The 20,120-nt window shown below is 41.7% G+C and overlaps 1 protein-coding gene across 6 annotated transcripts in view; it reads left to right on the top strand.

Annotated features, from left to right (window-relative positions):
* RUNX1T1 (RUNX1 partner transcriptional co-repressor 1) overlaps positions 1–20,120 on the top strand; it is a 152,499-nt gene that overhangs the window by 19,937 nt on the left and 112,442 nt on the right. For 4 of the 6 annotated variants that reach the window (XM_035126461.3, XM_035126462.3, XM_088675680.1 and 1 more), the window contains one exon: positions 8,509–8,679. The exons of the other annotated variants lie outside the window; for them this stretch is intronic. In XM_035126461.3, the coding sequence (XP_034982352.3) occupies positions 8,592–8,679 (88 nt within the window). In that variant the 5' untranslated portion in view covers positions 8,509–8,591. The remainder of the gene's footprint in view (positions 1–8,508; positions 8,680–20,120) is intronic. 6 annotated transcript variants of the gene reach the window in all.

Below are 20,120 nucleotides of genomic sequence, written 5' to 3'. Positions count from 1 at the left end.
CGAGGGGCAGATGGGGTTCGTCAACCTGGGAAAGTAGCCCATGTAGGAGAAGGAAAACTCTGATACTAAACTGCTGCCTTGTGTCATATCTTTGGGAGAAGAAAAGGCTAAGGAGTAAACCCTACACAAATCCGGAGTGAAGTCCCTAAGATGGTTGAATGGCGCTTTGTACACCTCCTTCTGGCAACTCCTTCAGCCAAGCTGTGCCAAACATATTGCTCTGCTTTTCTTTGGACCACATCAGCAAGGCCAAGAGAGGGGTCTTGTCTGGGAAGCCTAGGACCTCCATACATACTGACCAGGCTTGTGCCCCAGGGAGGTCATTCACCCCCAGAGGCGCACTCTATTGTCCTTTGAGACAGACAGATGCCAACAACATGGTTCCGAGGAAACCAGAAAAATTGTAGTGTAATGGTTGGAGTTAGAGACCAGGACTGGGAAGACTCTGCTTCAAATTCTTGTAGTGTCATGAATTTCGTTGGGTAACTGTAGACCCGTCAAATCCTGAAGTCTAATCTACTTCACAGGCTTTTTTTGAGAATCAAATGTGGGAAAGAGGGTAAAGAACAGTGGATGTTGCCTTGACTCCTTGGATAAAAGGCAGGGGATAAATAAATAATAAAGATTATCCTGATTCTTGGTGGTTGTGAATTTTTTTCTTCACTACTTATTTTTCATTTTGCACCTGATTTACTCCAACTGCAAATTGTTCTTCTACTGCCAAATGTGCCTAGATAGCATCACTCCAATTTGGTGCATGTTTTTGGCTTATTTGAAATGCTGCTGTTTAGATAGTTCTTAAATTTTACTGGTTTAAATTTTACTGGTCTTGTATTTTGTGCTGATAACTATTTCCAAATCAAATCACTAAATTATGTTAGCTAAATGTGCATTTTACTTGGTTGTTTTCTTATTTCAGAAAGGAAAGCTTTTCATATGTTTGGGGAAAATTTTACTCATGATGTTTTTGTTAGCCAGCTAATGTGGGTTTAGCTATTATTATGAAATGCTTTTGGTATATTTATAATTGCTTCTGCTGGTTCTCAATATTGGTGTGGGGAAACCAATGGCTTTCCAGATGCTATGGGTCTACAAATCATCTCTGTACATTGGCCATGGTGGCTGAGGCTGATGGGAGTTGGAGTCCAACAACATTTTGAAGGCCAAAGGTTTCCCATTCCTGCTGTATATTAACTTGCTCCCTCTTCTGAGCTGCATTGATCATCACCTGGAAAATGTGGTGTGAAAATAAACTGATAATGATAATGATACCTTTATTTGAACCACAGAAATGGAAACAGAAGTGCTCAAGAAGCAAGCTGAATTCTTTCAGCACTTTTGAGTCAGCTGTTGTAATTTTAAATATATCAAGATGCAGGGCACTTTAAGCTTGCTTTCAGATCTTGAGATCATCTCTCAAACATTGTTCCTCACATTCTGTCCCACTCTTCCCCACCAGATCTGTGTAGAGGGACCAAGAAAGAGAACTTGGGGCAAATTCTTCCTTCCTTCCTTCCTTGGAGTTGGTGTGCCATTTTGCTTTCTGTAAGGTTCCGCAAATTTTGGCTTGGCTTTGTTAGCCAACCGCTGTAACTTCCGTATTAGGCAGTGTAGCTTGGTTTTCTTAGTTTCTGCTTCGCAAATTAGGTGCATTCTTGTTGTACCTGCTGCTTGGCAAAGGGGGGATGTTACAGGAGAGGAATTGCAGGTGGGGGGGCATGTTGATTGTAATCCCTTCTGATCTGGGATGCTGTGGTAGAGTCCTAGTGCATGCCACAGTCTGATCTGTGTTGAATGAGAGAGCCTCTGCCTTTTTGTGTTGCCAGTGGCTTTTAACAATATCTTACTGCTCTGGAACTTCTGTTTTAGAAAGTGAAAACTGGACTTAGCTATACAGCTGCAAATAAAAACGTTTTAAGTGCAATATACAATGCGACACTAGATGACAATGGTCAGCCTTATGGAAAAGTCAATGTATTTTTAAAAACACTTTTTATAATTTAAAAAATGGCTTTTATATGTGTGTAGATTCCACCCAGAACGCGGGTGGTGCTGTGGGTTAAGCCACAGAGCCTAGGGCTTGCCGATCAGAAGGTTGAATCCCCACGACGGGGTGAGCTCCCATTGCTTGGTCCCTGCTCCTGCCAACCTAGCAGTTTGAAAGCATGTCAAAGTGCAAGTAGATAAATAGGTACTGCTAGAGCGGGAAGGTAAACAGTGTTTCCGTGTGCTGCTCTGGTTCGCCAGAAGTGGCCTTGTCATGCTGGCCACATGACCTGGAAGCTGTACGCCGGCTCCCTCGGCCAATAAAGCGAGATGAGCGCCGCAACCCCAGAGTCGGTCACGACTGGACCTAATGGTCAGGGATCCCTTTACCCTTTACCTTAGATTCCACCCTGGTTGCAGATCATTTGAAGTCTAGGCTGATAAAGAAGAATGAACATTCAGGAAGGTTTTCAGAGTTTTTGAAATACGTGTCATATAAGGAAGAGGCAGAAATAAGCAACTGTAACATTTGAACCAAGGTTGTTGAAGAGTAACACCCAAGAAGGTTTTTAAAAGCTTATCCTTGTGGTGCTACATAAGAATGGGGTAGAAATGGGCAATAGACTCATTTAAGACCAAAAATTGTCTAATTACGGCTGCTGTCAGTGTTTCAGCCCAACCGAATTCCAGAGATTTGATGGGGAGTGGGGGACTCTCTGCTGCAAAGTCAGAAGCTGAAAGGCACATTTTCAGGAAGGGGGAAAACGTAAGGTAATCTAAGAGCTTTTTCCTCCCCCCCCCCATTTAATAAAAAATATTCTTTAAAAAATAGGGACTGGAAATGTTCTTGAGAATGAAGCTACATGGTGCTGAAACATTATATGCAGTAGCATTTGGGGGAGGGGGCGGTGGTGATGGCTGCTCATTTTTCTGTGTATTGTCCCTGCAACTCATTTCCAGGAACATTTCTGTATTCATTTTAAAAGCACATGGTAAGTGTCGCACTTCTTAGCAGCTTGAAATGGCTTTTACCTTTTAAAAACATTTTTAGTAGGAAGAATAAAAAGCCGTTGGCTCTCTAAAAGTGTTTACAAATTCCTTCCTTCAAATTCATAAGAGTTTCTCTCATAGACACGACCAATTTTTTATTTATTTTTTCATTGATGCTGGTGACATTTTGGCAATATATCTGGGGATTGGGTGGAAGAAACTCCCATGACTACGAAGGAATGGAAGAATGAGTAAAATCAGACATACAGAAGATTCTGGATAAATATCTGCTCCAGTGGTACAACAATATCAGAAACTGAACCTGGTGGATTAACATGGCATTGTCTTCTGCTTTTAATTAACCACACTTCCGTGTAACATCCAAACTCTAAACCAGGCACCCCCCCAAACTGTGGCCCTCCAGACCTTTTGGCCTACAACTCCCATGATCCCTGGCTAACAGGACCAGTGGTCAGGGATGATGGGAATTGTAGTCCAAAACATCTGGAGGGCCAAAGGTTGGGGATGCCTACGCTAAATTGTGGCTAATCTTAACAACAGTTTGTTGAAACAAGCCAGATTGATGACTGAAGGTTTGAAGCCGACTTCAGTTAAAATTAAATCATACTTCATTGGGTTCAGAAGAAAGTAACAAGCAAAAGCTTCTGATGTCCTTGTGTAGGAGAAGATGTGATTCTGAAGTTTGCCTAGGCTTATGCCCACAATTCTGCCCAAATTTCAGAATATGTGTATAACATTTACTTTATTTACTTTAAAAATTATGGCCATTAACTGTTATTTGGTGCAGGTTAGGTTCAAATAAAGAGTGATGCGCATATTGTGTTAATTACATGCCAGTAGAATTGGTGAAGAGCTGCATGTGTCTTCCTTCTGGTGTATTCCCCATGTGGTTCTCTGTTGCTGAACAAGTTGTGCACTCCTGCTAGAGGAAAAAGACTTAACTCCATGGTAATACAATCCTGTGTGTGCTTAGGTGATGAAGGGGTTCTTGGCAGTAACTAAGCAGTACAGGAACTGGGAACTGCACTTGATTTTCTTTTATGTTGATTCTGATATGTGTAGTCTTTAGATCCTATTAAATTTTCTGAAAGATAAACTGCTGCAAGAGTGATTTGCCAGGCCCAATGACTCCTCTTCTTAAAACCTTGGCTCAGCCGAGTATCTTGGAAGGGAGTGGAGGGGTGGAGATAATAGTGCTTTGACTACAAGGTTAACTGATTTCAAATAGGAGGCTCTCTCAAGTTATTGCATTCTGCACAAAATAAATACATTTTGCATATGGTTAAGATTGATAATAATAAAAAAAATTCTGTATGCCAGTGATTGCATTCCCATCTGTGATTAAGGGTTTCTATCTCCATCTGGTTTTCACATTATATTTCTGTAACAAGAATCTTTTATATGGCAGAGTTCATTCGCTGTATTTTCTATTAGCTGCAGCTTGAACTACTGCATGGATCACAGATTTACACATATGGCTTTAATTACTTCATACCATTGAGAAAAAGTAATATTTGTTTGGGAATGTATGTTTTTCCCTATTTCCATGGTTATGCAACATGATGAGCTTTTTAATGCCACTCTTCTGGAGAAATACAAATGGTTTTTTAAGGCTTTCTATTTCAAAAGGGGTAGTGAGGGAGCTTCCGAGCACCTTTCAGTCATCCTGTTAGTTGCAAGAGTTAATACGCTAGACAACAAAAATGATGTGTGTGTGTGTGTGTGTGTGTTCCTAACTATTATGGGGTAAAATGAATGAAACGCAGATTGCCTTACAAATGGCTGCTGTGTATCAAATTATATTTAAAGGAGATGTTAATTAAACAGTGTGGCTCTGCATACAGTTTGCAAAATGGTGGAGAAATTCCGCTCACTTAACATTGTCAGAGGTTTCTGTGAAATGACAAATGGGTGATTCAGATTATGTACTTTACACTAAAGATATATCTATATACTTTTAAGAAAAAAGCCTTTCTGTTTGGTACATATAATATTGTTTTGGACAATCCATCAATATGTCTCCTACAAATTCCCTTTTCCTTGCACAAATCTGTGAAATGCATGAAATTTCTTCCCAGATCAAACAATGAGTGTTATCAAAGGTATTAGATGCAGACATCCTAAATTAATTTGCCTCCTAATCCTATAAAATAACTATAGAAAATGACTAATGTTATAAGAAGATTATTTGAAGTATGAAAGTTGATCTTTTAGGTTTGCATAGATTGAAAAGGAAATTTTTGGTAAATATCATTCACTAAGTTAAGTAAATCATTGCTGTTTCCCAACTGAGTAACAGATTTTGGAAACTGTGTTTATACATATGAAGGATATTTTATCAAATTGAAAACTTCAACATTTGGTGAAATTCGTCTTCAAAAAGTTGGACAGGAAGCTGCCCATAGTGTCGTCTCTGACAGGGTATATGCTTATTATGAAAATATGTTTACACTGAGCAAATAACATTCACTAGTAAACAAAGCCCAGCAAAATGAAATTGAAATAGCACATCAGACTGCATCTCATGTGGAACCAAGAAAACCCATTGCTTTATATGGCATTAGATTTCAGGATAGCAATATTTTTATTCTCCTCTATCCTGAAGTCCCAGGGCAGAATAATATCATGCCTTCCAGGCCCGTCTTTATTTTTAGCTATATTTATTTATTTACTGACTGTCATCTCTGATCTAATTCACTAGACAGGGATGTTTTATGGAATATATTTAGGCTGAATTTTTTTCAAATGAGCACATGCTTTTGCATCTTTAGGATCGGCTTGTTGCAAGTTTATATGTTTATTTAGGCTGCCCCATATCTGAAATACTTTTGCATTATAAGAAACACATGTAAGATTGGCTTAATGTGTGAGATACACACATTTTTTGAATTTAAAACTGGGTGAGAATTTGACTTCTAAACCTGAAAGGGAAAGAGTAAGAGTTACTCAGGCCTAGAGTCAGCATGCGGCATCATTGGGCAACTGTCAGGGCCCACTGTTGATGTCTTCCCTCCATAAGAAGACCTCTGCTAGATCAGGCAAAGACCCATCTCGTCCAATACTCTGTTCTCACATGGCCAGCTAAATGCCCCTGGGAAGCTTATATGCCTGGGTTCCCCTTTATCATTTTGATTTCACTCAAGGCTCAGGAGCCATGCTTTGTTGGGGTATGATGGGGATTTAACAACTCCTAGCTGCCTGGTGCTTCTTCAGAGTGCTGTGGATGCTTCTTGCTGCTGTTACTGCCACCTCCAGTCCAGCCTGCCAGGGTGGTGGATTGTACTTCAGACTAAAGGTGGTTTGCCTTCAGACTAAAGGCTTCCTCTGGCATTCCCTGTGTCTACCTAATGGGCTGTATCCAACTAAGTCAGTGTAGACCAGGCATCCCCAAACTTCGGCCCTCCAGGTGTTTTGGCCTACAACTCCCATGATCCCTAGCTAACAGGACCAGTGGTCAGGGATGATGGGAATTGTAGTCCAAAACAACTGGAGGGCCAAAGTTTGGGGATGCCTGGTGTAGACGATGGCATAGCTGCCAAGTTATCCCTTTTTTAAAGGGATTTTCCCTTATGCTGAATAGGCTTCCTCGCGAGAAAAGGGAAAACTTGGCAGCTATGGACAATGGGTAGGCAAACTAAGGCTCGGCAGCTGGATCCGGCCCAATTGCCTTCTAAATCTGGCCCACAGACGGTCCGGGAATCAGCGTGTTTTTACATGAGTAGAATGTGTCCTTTTATTTAAAATGCATCTCTGGGTTATTTGTGGGGCATAGGAATTTGTCCATTTTTATTTTCCCCCAAAATATAGTTTGCCCCCCACAAGGTCTGAGGGAAAGTAGACCAGCCCCCTGCTGAAAATTTTTGCTGACCCCTGGTGTAGACCCACTTATGGATACGTAACTTAACACATACTTAACTTAAGCCCATTGGTTTCAGTAGACCTATTTTAGTTATGATGCAGTTATAGAATCACAGAATTGTAGAGTTGGAAGGGATCCCAAGGGTCTTCTGGTCCAACCCCCTGCATTGCAGAAATCTCATCTAAAGCATCCATGACAAAGGGCCATCCAAGTTCTGCTTTAAAACTTCCAAGGAAGGAGAGTGCACAACCTCCCAAGGGAGAATGTTCCTCTGTCAAACAGCTCTTACAAATAGTTGGATGCAATCTGTTTGTTAGACCAGGAGTGGGGAACGTCCAGCCCTCCAGATGTTGCTGAACTACAGTTCCCATCATCCCTGGCCATGCTTGCCAGAGCTGACGAGAGTTGTAGTTCAGCAACAGCTGGAGGCCGAAAAGTTCCCCACTCCTCGGTTAGAATGAATGCGCAATGCAATGGGAAGCATCTACTGAAAGGGAATAATTCTGCTGTGCTGCTGCATTGGAAGTGGTTAAGGAATTCCATCAGGCCTGATAAAGAGACCCAGCATAATTGCCCTCCTTCAGCAGATGCTGTCTGGAAGGAGGCAAGTGAAGAGGAGGGATTCATGTAATAATGCAGCCTTTTCTTTTTGATGGGTGCTTTATTTTCCCTGGCATACTAAGGGTGCCCTGGCACACACTTCAGAATTCCTTGGCTATGGTATGCAAACCATGTTGAAGTAAATGGGATATTAGTACAGCAGCTCTTTGGAAACAGTTCCAGCTACAGAGCTGGGCAGTAGAATACTTTCAAAGTGGTTTAGAGCATTTAACTAGTTTAATTCTGTACATGTTAATAGGAATATGTTTTATTGTATTTATTTATTTATAATCGTATAATCAGAAGATCCATGGGGTTGGGGGATGTTACAGCAATGTAAAATGCAGCAATAACAACAGTTTAAAACTACCTATGTCTTGATGTTATTCATTTTATTTTAATCATGCTTCTTGAATGTGAGCACAAGAAGAAGTTTAAAAATATTTATGAATAAATAAATCATAGCATCATTGACCCAGGACTGGGTATGCTTTTTTTTAGTAGTTTGTGAATCCTGGGGGTTATTGGTAAAAATTGTGACCTTATATAAAACAGCAGGAGGTAATATATAGCTCAGTGGTAAGGAACACAGACATAGCTCAGTGGTAAAGAACAAGTTTGTGTGCAGAAGGTTTGATGCCTGACTTCTTCAGTTTAAAAGATTAGACAGTAGCCATAAGAACAATCCCTTCCTGAAACTCTGGAGAGCTTGATGGAAATATAATCTGATCTGATACAAGTTACTTTCTTATGAACAATTGACCCAGATAAGTTTTGATTTTTGACTTGTTTGCAATTCACAGTACAGTATATGCATTAGTTTTCCTCCTTCCGTCTGGGAATAATATTTTTTTTAAAAAAAGAATTGGTTTTAAAATGCAATAATAAAGAAGTTACTTTAGGATTATAGTTACTACTTCTGTTACATAGATAGATAGATAGATAGATAGATAGATAGATAGATAGATTAGATAGCATGTCAATAAAGGGGCTTTGTGCTTCAAACTGGCTGTGATATGTGCGTGTTTTTTTTCTTTTGTTGTTGTCAATAGAAAAGATTGATCTCTGGGCTGGTGAACGTAATATCTGTCCCAGTCAGAAAAGGAGAGGAAATTAGCAGGACGATTGGTGGAGAATGATATCTGTCAAAAGAAACACTTGGAGAGCACTGAGTTTAGTAATAGGTGACTGCCGGAAAAAAGGGAACTTTGAATTTTGCCAAGGTAAGGAACAGATTTGTAATTAACATGCTATTTATGAGAAAGAAATTGATTTGTTGTGCCTTGTCCCTCTGTAACTGTGCTTTCAATCTTCTCCTTGTTATTCCATGTGCTTCCCATCCCTCCCTTGGAATCTTTCAGATTTTGGATGGTATGCATGAAGAACTTGTGTAGAGATGCCCTATTCATATTTATCTCAAAGCATGAATAGCCTAATTGAGAGGAAGGGAGTAGATTTGTAACACACAAACACACACCCTTCCTGCCCCACCTCCAGCCCATTTTACAGCCACATTTTGGATGTAAAAAATGAAATGATGTCTGCTTTCATACAATATAATGTGCATAGGCCCAGTGGGTAGGAACCCCACCCTCTCTCTCCTTTCTGATTTTGTAGCATCACAATTGAGAGGCTACCATCATGGGTTGAACTGTGATAGGTCCCATTGGTCCAGAGAAAGAAAGGCAGGGAAGCAATATGCAATTCTTTACGGAAAAGGTGGATTTTGAAGAGGGATTTGAAAGAAGTAAGGCACAAGGTGTTCTGCGATGTGGTTCTAAGCCTGTGGGGTAGCAAGGAAGAAAGGTCTTTAGAAAAGTAGGAGACAGTTGGCACAACCTTCAGCATAGGCTTTATTACCAACACTGCAAAGATCCAACTTTGCAAAAGCAGGCACCTGCTTACATGGTGGGGGTCCTCTACTTTCTATCTCCCCTGTTGTCCACCCTTCACCACCACCACCACCCCACAATATGCTCCAGAGGGCTGGAAGACCCTCTGGAACAGTTATTGGGTGTGTGCAAGAAAGTCCCAGTGTGGTGTAGTAGTGGTTAAGAGCGGTAGACTCGTAATCTGGTGAACCGGGTTCGTGTCTCTGCTCCTCCCAGGGCCGGCTCTAGGTAGAGTCCCAGTGGCACGGGGTGCCAGGGCGCTGGGCCGGTAGGCCAGGCGCTGCGCCCTGCGAGGGCAGGGGCGCCGGAGCGATCTCTGCCCCTCAGCGCCAGGGCGCGCGGCCTGCTCGAGACTGCTCTGGCTCCTCCACATGCAGCTGCTGGGTGACCTTGGGCTAGTCACACTTCTTTGAAGTCTCTCAGCCTCACTCAATTCACAGAGGGTTTGTTGTGGGGGAGGAAGGGAAAGGAGAATGTTAGCTGCTTTGAGACTCCTTTGGGTAGTGATAAAGCAGGATATCCAATCCAAACTCCCATTTCACAAGTGAGTGGACATCATTGAATGCCATTCAGGGTAAATACAGAGGTGGGGCAGGTACAGCTGAGAGAGGCTGCAAGATAAGGTGCCACAATCCCATTGCATATATAGATTTGGCAAGCTTTGAGGTACATATGAGTAGTTATTTAATACTTATGTCACAGTCCACTTACCCAGAAACAAATCTAATGAGACCAATGCAGATTAAGAGGTTTAAGGACTGTGGGGCTATGTCCACTTTGCATTTAAAGCTGTTGGTGTGGAGGGTTGGATGATGTTCCCGACAGTATTACAGTATGTGGGTTTATCTGAATGACTGAAAATTTCAAGTGAGTTGAAAGGTTAACTATATTTCGAACCTATGTTTTGATCTATACTTACGTGTGTATATAAAGTACAAAGGGTATGTCCATTACAGATGAAAGCTGCAATAGATTCAAATATTTTTGGAGGCAGTCCATGAAAAACTGTAGCTATTTCCTGCCATTCTGATCTCTTCAAGCTATGAACACTATATTTGCTTGTAGCTCTGCCCAGAGTCATTTTTCATGCCTTTTTCATATGGGAGCAGCTGTTACTAACACTTCAGCTTACTGGAAATTTCACCATCTTACTGGAATGCTTTTCAGTTCCCTTGAAACTCACACAGATGGTTCACCTAATGGGACCTTGTTGCATGTTAGGAACTGTAGGAAACTTATACCAAGTGGTCCACTGGTCCATCTAACTCAATATTATAGGCACTGATTGACGGCAGTTCCAGAAAGAGAATATTTCCCAGCCCTACCCGGAGATGCTGGGGACTGAATCCATGACCTGTGCTCTACCAATGAGCTATGATTTTTTCCCCAAAGTTCATAATCTGCCTCTTCCTTCCATCAAGGTATTTAGAAATACCTAGCGGATGGTGGTCATTTTTCATTTTTAGAACGTGTCCTAGCAAACTAGTGCAGCCTTCAGAAAGGCTTGAGAACTTTGAGAACATCTGGTATAGCCCTTTGTGTTTCATGACTCGACCAGACCTGCTGTAAGAAAGTGCTTTTTAAAGTCCCATTTACTTCCGTGGGAACGTTAAGCACATGCTTTGCTTTTCCCCACCATAATAAATGTGTTTTAAATGAGTGCCTCTCATTGGATTATAATAGGTAGTAGATCACTAAGTTCTGAAAGACGGACCAATAAAATCCAGATCCTAAAAGCATCTGCTGATTTCTAAGCACATGCATTCAGTGTCCAGATTGAAAATTTGGCCACTGATCCTGAACTGAATTGAAATTTTGTCAAGCAAATTAAGAGGCAATGCTGTCAGGCACTTTCTGGAGCCTAATAGCTGCGTTTGAGGTGTGTGAGGGAGTCATGTGATAGCAGTACATGCAACAACATTCTTCCAAGTTCAGTGGAATAGATCCTTTGCATTTTTTAAAAGAAAGTTGACCTTTCAAATGTTATAGTTAAGGGTCAGATTTTATCTGCTTGCTAATGAAAAACAGACACGAAGCTAGGCTGATATGTCAGGGTTTCCTCCCACCCCAGCCTGAGAGATACGTAGAAAATTTAAATAAGGTGGTCTGTTGATGGTCAAAAAAGTTCTTCTTCTTATTTGTTACCAAAGATTGCCTTTGGTAATACAGGCAGTTGCTACCAATACTGACCTACTGCTCCCAGCACATGTGACTGCAGTCATAAATATCAGTAATAATGCCTTGGGTTGGAAATGGGAAAGGCTTCCACATCTGCTTATGTAAAGATGACAAGAACAAGCAGCCTATATTTGAAGGACCAGGAAGACCTAGTGTAAAATCCCCAGCCAACCATGAAGCTTACTTGGTGACCTTGGGCTCAGCGCTCAAACTCCACTTACCTTACGTTGCCCTGAGCACTTTGGAGGGAGTGCCATTAACAAATGTAATAATAACTAATTTGTAAGAGAAGAGGAAGGTGTAAAATACCAGTATAGGCTGTATTATAATAACGGTGCTTTGCAGTGTTATTTTTCTAGAAAAAGGGGTGGCGGAACTCACCATGAACACCTCCCTTGTTCTCTTAGAATGGCAATGGTGCCCATCTGAGAGGTGCTGGAGTTTCGGTGAATTCTGGCTGGAAAAAAGCCATGGTGCTTCATATTAATTACCTGAGTGTCTTGTTTACTACATTTGTTAGCCTGCCTTTCCTCCAAAAAAACCAAGGTGGTGTACATGGTTCTCGCTGGCTTTCAGCATCACACCAACCCTGCGAGGTATCTTAAGTCTCTTAAGTTGATAGGCAGTGTTTGGCCAAGGTCAACAAGTGAGCTTCATGAGTGTGTGGAGGTTTGAACATGGCTGCCTCTGGTTCTAGTTCAGTCCTCTAACAACTACAATGCATTGGCTTTCATTGCTATATAAATACCGTATATTCCAGTATATAAGATGACTGGGCGTATAAGACGACCCCCAACTTTTCCAGTTAAAATATAGAGTTTGGGATATACTCACCGTATAAGAAATACGACCCGGCGTATAAGACGACCCCCGACTTTTGAGAAGATTTTCCTGGGTTAAAAAGTAGTCTTATATGCAGGAATAAATCAAATAAATATAGGTCAGACAGATTTAGTATCCAAAAGCTGTAATTTGCAGAGCTGCAAACTACCTAAACATAGTGGGAAATTGGTTAGGAAGGCAAATACATCTGCCAGATATCCAGAATAGGACCCAAAATGCAACCAGCCAGGCAGACATAGTTGAGTTGTGGCATATGCTAATTAATAGGCATATGAAATTCTAATTATGTGGCAAGAAATAGGGGATATGCCCCTAGAGGGAGAGAGTATCTCCATCCCGCCAACTTGTTCACTTCTACACCTTCCCTTCCATAATGTGGTGTAGGATGGACAGATGTTAAGTGAGCTAGGACCTGGGAGACAAAGTTTAGAAGCCTCAGTGAGTGACCTTGGGCCAGTGATTGTCGCTCATCCTAATCCACTTTACAGGGTTGTTGAGGATAATGGTGGAGGGACGAAAGTGCAGTTATTAATCCCCCATCATTTCTTTAACAAAGTGAAGCCTTCCTAATCTTAACAGTCAGATTAACCAAAATATAAGGTATCCATCCCACTAGAATACATTAAGATAATATTTAGAAAGCAACTAGCCCTCTCCCACAGAAATTTAATTCTTCCTTACCTTAAAACATTATTCTGAGGGCCAGCAGTGCTTAATTTATATAGCACCTACGGTAAATAACTACCAGTTGTTTCTTGGTGTATGCATGATATCACCCAGCCCTTCTTTGATCTGACATCCAGTTGCGCGCATGTGTGCATTTGAAAAAGGTTCAGTGTTAATCCTATGCAAAGAAAATTCACCATGTTTACTGCCCACAGGAGTCTATGGAAATAATATCTGTTCTGACTACTGGAGGTAATAATCTCCCCTTTGTTTTCTGAGCTTTAAAGCAGATGCTGTCCTCATACTGTACTTTTGTTGGGTTTAGTGATACATTCCTAGATTCCTTTTTCCTTAAGCCTTGATTCCTTACTTCTTCTGTTATCAAGGAGTCATTTCTTTGTTGTGTGACTGTATCAAAAAATACTGTTGAAAGATTGTTTATCCTTAAGAGACGTTTAAGGGTATTTTGGGATGTTTAGATACGGAATTGGCATCAGCTCTCCTATAGCTAGAACTCTTCTCCCCCCCCCCATCATGTGAGAAATGATTGTGGCTTTCTGGCATTATGTTAATTGTTGGTGTGAGTTACATTAATGAATCACCAAAATGGATGGCGAAAAAGATAAAAACACAGGTTATTTTGCATGTTGAAAGAAAAGCAGTATTTCTAGAGTAATTCACACACTATGCATTCAGTCCTGCTGAAGCCCAACACTTTTAAATGCACTAGATTTCCATGGGAGAGATATATGGGTACAGAGGTGTTTGACTCCACACTGAAACCAGTGAGACTTAAAAGCACTTAACTTTGGCAACATGTTTATCTCTATTCAGTGTTACTCAGTTAATTCTTGGGTGTATGAATCTCCCTCACCTCTTTTCTTCCTCATGCCTTCCCTGATTCCCCTCGCCATATATTCAGACCATAGCTGCCAAGTACCCCGTTTTCCCCGGGAAACCCCCATTTTTACTTACCTTTTCCCGGTGGTCCCCCTGTATCACTTCGTCTCCTGTTTTTCGCCGTTATTTTCTCCTGCCGGCGGCCATTTTTTTCTTTCTGATTTGCCCTTCTATGGGCACCAAAAATGGCCGCCGCCGGCGTCAAAAGTCGCATCTACGCATGTCCGGAAGTGCATAGACGCGACTTCCAGTGTCGGCCATTTTGGGTGCGCATAGATGGGCGGAGCGACACCGGAAGTTGCGTCGACGCACTTCCTGACATGCGTAGAAGCGACTTTCGACGCCGGCGGCGGCCATTTTTAGTGCCCATAGAAGGGCAAAACGACACTGGAAGTTACGTTGACGCAACTTCCAGTGTCACACGGCTGCCGGTCCCGGATTCTGCAGTCCGGGACTTGGAAGGTAAGCTTCAGACTGAAGAAGAAGAAGGGGGAAAACCACTGCAAACCAGTCTGCACAGTTCAGCTGAAATGGTAGACAAGCTGCCTTCAGCCTAGTGCCATCCAGATGGTTTGGGCTCCATCTGTCTTCAGTCTGGCCCGTGGTCAGGGCTGATGGGAGTTGTAGCATATAAGGCTGGCAAATTCTGTGATAGGCTATACAGTAGATTAACAAGAACCACTAGTCCATGAAGGAACTGGAGTGTGCAGGGGGAGTAAGAAGAAGGGAGTTTATAAGCCCACGGCTTGTCCATGTAACAACAAACCATGGTTTAGTGTTACATCTGAATTGAATCGTATTGTGCATACTCCCTGTTGGTGTGCTCTTTGTTTATTTCAGGTACATCCCACTATTATTTTTGGAAGCTCCGAGTTTGGATAGCATTGTGTTGAAGTATTGAACAGTTTAACATCTAAAATATAAAAGCATTTTAGAGACATTTGTCTAATTAACAGCTACAGGAATGTATAGAAAATTAGACGTTCTGTGCAAAATTGATTTTTGGCTCACAAAGAACACATTTTGTCTGAGCAAGCCAGGTTGATTTGGAACAATTAAGAGAGGTGACCATTCTGTTCAGTTTCCTGTTTGAGCCTATAAGAAAATGCTGGGCAGGATTCCAGATTTAGAAAAACAACAAAATAGTATAAAGACTATGTAAAATGTAGGAGAAATTACAGAGGAAGAAAATAATTCCATTTGGAAAGCAAATACCTTGGAAAGGGCAAAGGTGAGTCAATAAAAAACGGGAAAAGTTTTCACTATCCCTTACTCTGTTATAACAAATATTGAATTTACTTTGACCTCTTAATTGCTTTAGAGTTTAAAGTAAGTTAAAAGAGTATCAGCAATCTCTTTAAACATATCTCCTTACAGGAATTAACTTGAGCCTCTTCCATGCACATGTCCAATGCATGGAGGGGACAGCTGGACTGGGAGGGAGTTGCAAAATCTTCTAACCACACCCTTGAATATTTATTTTATTTATTTTTATTAAATTTGTATACCACCCATCATCCTCACATCTCAGGGTGGTTCACAACATAAAAATACAATATAAAAGCAAAAAACCCACACAAAACCCACAAGCCATTATCCCCCTCCCCACACCCTCCCACGAACACATTTTAAGGGTGTTGTTGTTGTTGTTTAGTCGTTTAGTTGTGTCCGACTCTTCGTGACCCCATGGACCAGAGCACGCCAGGCACTCCTGTCTTCCACTGCCTCCCACAGTTTGGTCAAACTCATGTTCATAGCTTCAAGAACACTGTCCAACCATCTCGCCCTCTGTCGTCCCCTTCTCCTTGTGCCCTCCCATCTTTCCCAACATCAGGGTCTTTTCCAGGGAGTCTTCTCTTCTCATGGGGTGGCCAAAGTATTGGAGCCTCAGCTTCAGGATCTGTCCTTCCAGTGAGCACTCAGGGCTGATTTCCTTAAGAATGGATAGGTTTGATCTTCTTGCAGTTCATGGGACTCTCAAGAGTCTCCTCCAGCACCATAATTCAAAAGCATCAATTATTCGGCGATCAGCCTTCTTTATGGTCCAGCTCTCACTTCCATACATCACTACAGGGAAAACCATAGCTTTAACTATACGGACCTTTGTAGGCAAGGTGATGTCTCTGCTTTTTAAGATGTTGTCTAGGTTTGTCATTGCTTTTCTCCCAAGAAGGGGATATAAGAAGGGGGTATAAGATGTTAATTAGCCAAAGGCCTGGTTCTACAAATTCTACAAATGCTGATGCCCCTGCTGACTACCCCCTGGTGGCCCTGTGGTTTGCCATCATTCTTGGAGTGTCTCCACACAGATGGAATCCACATGGCTGGTGGGTGTGATCCTAAAAATAAGAACACAAAGCCAATGGCCTATCTACTCCACATCACAATGGCCAAAAATATGCCTATGGGAAGCCCACAAGTGGAGCCTTAATGTGATAGTACTCTTCCCACTTGTGGTTTCCAGCCAGTGGTATTCAAAGGCATTCTGCTTCCCACAGTGGAGGTCAAATACAGCCCTTGTAGCTAGCAGCCAGTGATAGCCTTAACGTCCATGCATTTCTCTAATCTTCTTTGAAAGTCATCCAAGCTGGTGGCTATCACTACTTCTTGTGGCAGCTGATGTGGCACAAGCAGATGCTTCTGAATAGCAAACGACAACGTACATTAATTGCATTGTTGCAATTAAAAAGCAGTAGCTGTGGGGGAGATCAGGATTGGGACCATGAGGAGTGGGGCCTTAACCTTCCTTCCCAACAAAAATAGCCTCCGTTAAACTATTTGTCCCAGGAAGAAAACTGCTAGTTGTTGTTGTTGGTGGGTTTTTGTTGTTGGGACAATGATGAAACGATGGAAGGAGAGCTTAAATACAGCTCACTGCAACCCCAATCAGTTGCTTCAATCATGCATTTAACGTGGCTCTTGGTTTCCACTCTTTGAGGCTGTGAATTTGTTCCTTCTGTTATCAACATTGTTGTGGGCAATGAAGCTCAGACATTGTTAGCAACAGTTGCTTATTATTATGTACAATCTCTCCCGGGATGTTGTGTGACTGACTGCAGTGGTCTGTCCAAATAAAAAAATAAAAATAAAAATAAAAGGAAGCATGACTCCCTTTGGTACATAAGAGACAACTGGCTTTAGAGGTTATTGATTAAAGCCAGGTAGGGAATTCCCTTGCCTTCTCTCCTTGCATTTGCTCACAGATAACTGTGCTTATTGTATGATTTTGAACATCCAACTTGATGAGAAGCCCTTTTATTGTTGAAGATGCTGTGCTGTAATGGAAATCCCAGTGTTGACACAGTTACTTGTCCTGTGAATAAATGGAGGAAAGGTGAAAAGAAAGCTCCTAATTACCCTAGTGCTCTTTTTCAACTTTTTACCTAGCTGGCTGATCTTTTTGAGTTTTGAATGAGCAGGTACATACCCTCCCCCGCGACAATGCACCACATGAAGGCCATAATAATCCAGGCTTGATCCATACAATTCTTCCCCCTGCACATGCAGGCTACAAGCATCAGGATCTGACCTGATTAATGCAGTTGTTCCCCTTCTGTAAAAGGAAGGGAAGGTGGCATGCATTGGGACCTCACAGGCATTTAATTATTATTATTATTATTATTATTATTATTATTATTATTATTTATACCCCGCCCTCCCCGGCCGAGACCGGGCTCAGGGCGGCTAACACCAAGCATATAACACATTAAAAACACAAAATCAAATGATTAGCTTAAAATACCATCCAAATCACATTTAAAATCAAAATAAAATTAAGTGGGAACCCATGAATCATAAGCCTAGGGGTAAGGAATTAAAAGAATTTGCATAGAAAAACTGTGACTCATGCCACATAAGGTTCTCAGTTGTTATCTGCACTGCCAGCACAATAGAATCAAGGCAAGTTGGGTCTCAACTGGCTTATGAGGTTGTTACAGTACCAGTGGGTAAGAATGGCTGTCTCAACCATTCCTTTGTTAGGCAGATTTGATAGTTGTTGCTATTTCATCTGTGGGGCTAACAGGAAATGGCATCCTCATAGATGGAATCTCTTTACATAGTCTCCATCATTTCTCTGATTAAAAATAGGGACATCCAGTGCTGTTTTTCTAGAAAAATAAGTGCTAGAACTCACTATGAACGGCTCCTGTGTTCCCTTATAATGGCAATGGTGCGTACCTGAGAGGTGCCGGAACAGAGTTCCGGTGAGTTCCAGCTGAAAAAAAGCCCTGGAGACATCATATTCCATACCCTCCAACATTTATCTGATGAAAATCAGGACACTTGGAGGGTTTGTCTTTGTATCTTAGAAGTAGACAGCCATCCAAACTCGGAGAAGATCCCTTCTAGATGAGGAAAAGGAGAGAAGGGGTAGAGGGACATTAGGAGGGTTATAAGCAGAAAGAATGGGTTTCTAGGTGAAACAAGTGTGCTAACTGAAGAGGCAGCTGCCTTGAAGAAGCACTTGTTTGCCTCTCCTCATGTTCTGCTTGTATATTTGTAAATAAAGCAAATATGACAAAGTCTCCGTAACTCTCCAGTGCTCTCCTATCCGCAGGAAACTAAACCCGGCAACACCGTCTCTGCAACATCACACCTCTTGGGGAAGTGGGGTGCATTTAACAATAGATATTGAATACAATAGGGACGCGGGTGGCGCTGTGGTCTAAACCACAGAGCCTAGGGCTTATTGATTGGAAGGTCGGCAGTTCGAATCCCCACGACGGTGTGAGCTCCCATTGTTCAGTCCCAGCTCCTGCCCACCTAGCAGCTCAAAAGCACATCAAGCGCAAGTAGATAAATAGGTACCGCTCCGGCGGGAAGGTAAACGGTGTTTCCGTGCGCTGCTCTGGTTCACCAGAAGCAGCTTAGTCATGCTGGCCACATGACCTCGGCCTATAGAGCGAGATGAGCACCACAATCCCAGAGTCGTCTGTGACTACCGGGTAGATCTAATGGTCAGGGGTACCTTTACCTTTATTGAATACAATAAAACCTGTTTTTAGAACATTTGCAGCTATCATTACCAATAAATGAGATATGTGGTGGGTGAGCGTTGTAACTTTTAAAACAAAATATATTTTAATTCATCCTAAAATCTATCTTTTTAGAGGGATTCTTGTGTGTGTGTGAAAGAGAGAAAGAGCACTTTCTGTTTGGTAATCTACTAAGGGTCTGATAACATTAATGGGCTTTGCCTCACACAGAGTTCTGAGTATATTGTACCACTGCTCGCTGATCCCAGGTCAGTGTGATGCGTGAAATCAATTTATTTGAATCTCTTTGCCTCTATAGGAATTTGGCAGCATGCCAGTTGTTTTCATTTAATGTTCTTTGTGTTGAACACAAGACAAGCAAGCTTGCTTTTGTACTCTTCCTTCTCTCTCGTCTTTCAGCCCATGTTCCCTTCTGCAGATTCTTGAGACAAAGGAGAACACGTTGCTTAGCTTATTTTTATTTTTATTTTTTATTTAAAAAGCACCCTATTTTGTTTCAGATGGCATCTTAAAACAGGAAATTAGGTCAGTTGCAAAGCTGTCCCTGTGTTTGCTTTGACATTGCTTTGCAAGTCATATGTTGCGTTTCAAAGCATTCAGAAGTTGTTAGTGTTGTGGGTGAGGGTGAAGCTGATTTTTTTAATAAAAAAAAATCTTGAGCGGCAGACAGAAATTGAACAAAGGGAGAGAAAACTCTGCAATAGCTGATTTCCTATTGTTTCTCTAGTAACAAGAAGGCTTGCAATACAGTATCAGAATGTTAGCGATACTTCTTACAGGGGCAGGTGTTTTGCAAAAAGCCATCATGACATCCATTGATGTTAATTCATTGTTTCCTCATTAGATACATAATATATAACCTACCCCAAGTTGCTTCAATAGCTGGCAACATTTTGCAGAATGTCTACCAAACAACACAATCTTCCTTGCTTCTCTACCCCCACCCCAATTTCTTTTTTAAACAAATGATCGTAAGGCTGCTTACACAGTCCAAGCAATTGTACTTAAATATGAGAAAACATACTGCTTGAAAAATTGGCTATTACTTTAAGAGACTTGTTTCAAAGAGGATGGAAGGGGCGGGGAGGAAGGAGCACATAGAAGATTCTGTTGATGCTCCAGGCAGTTTGTGCGGAAGTTGATATGCAGAACTATGGAGCCACGCCACCGGGGTCAGGCTCGTACCGT

Source organism: Zootoca vivipara, chromosome 8, assembly GCF_965207765.1.
Source record: "Zootoca vivipara chromosome 8, rZooViv2.hap1.1, whole genome shotgun sequence".
Lineage (NCBI taxonomy): Eukaryota > Metazoa > Chordata > Lepidosauria > Squamata > Lacertidae > Zootoca > Zootoca vivipara.
Note: the sequence above shows the minus strand (reverse complement) of the source record. Positions and strands in the feature narration are given on the sequence as shown.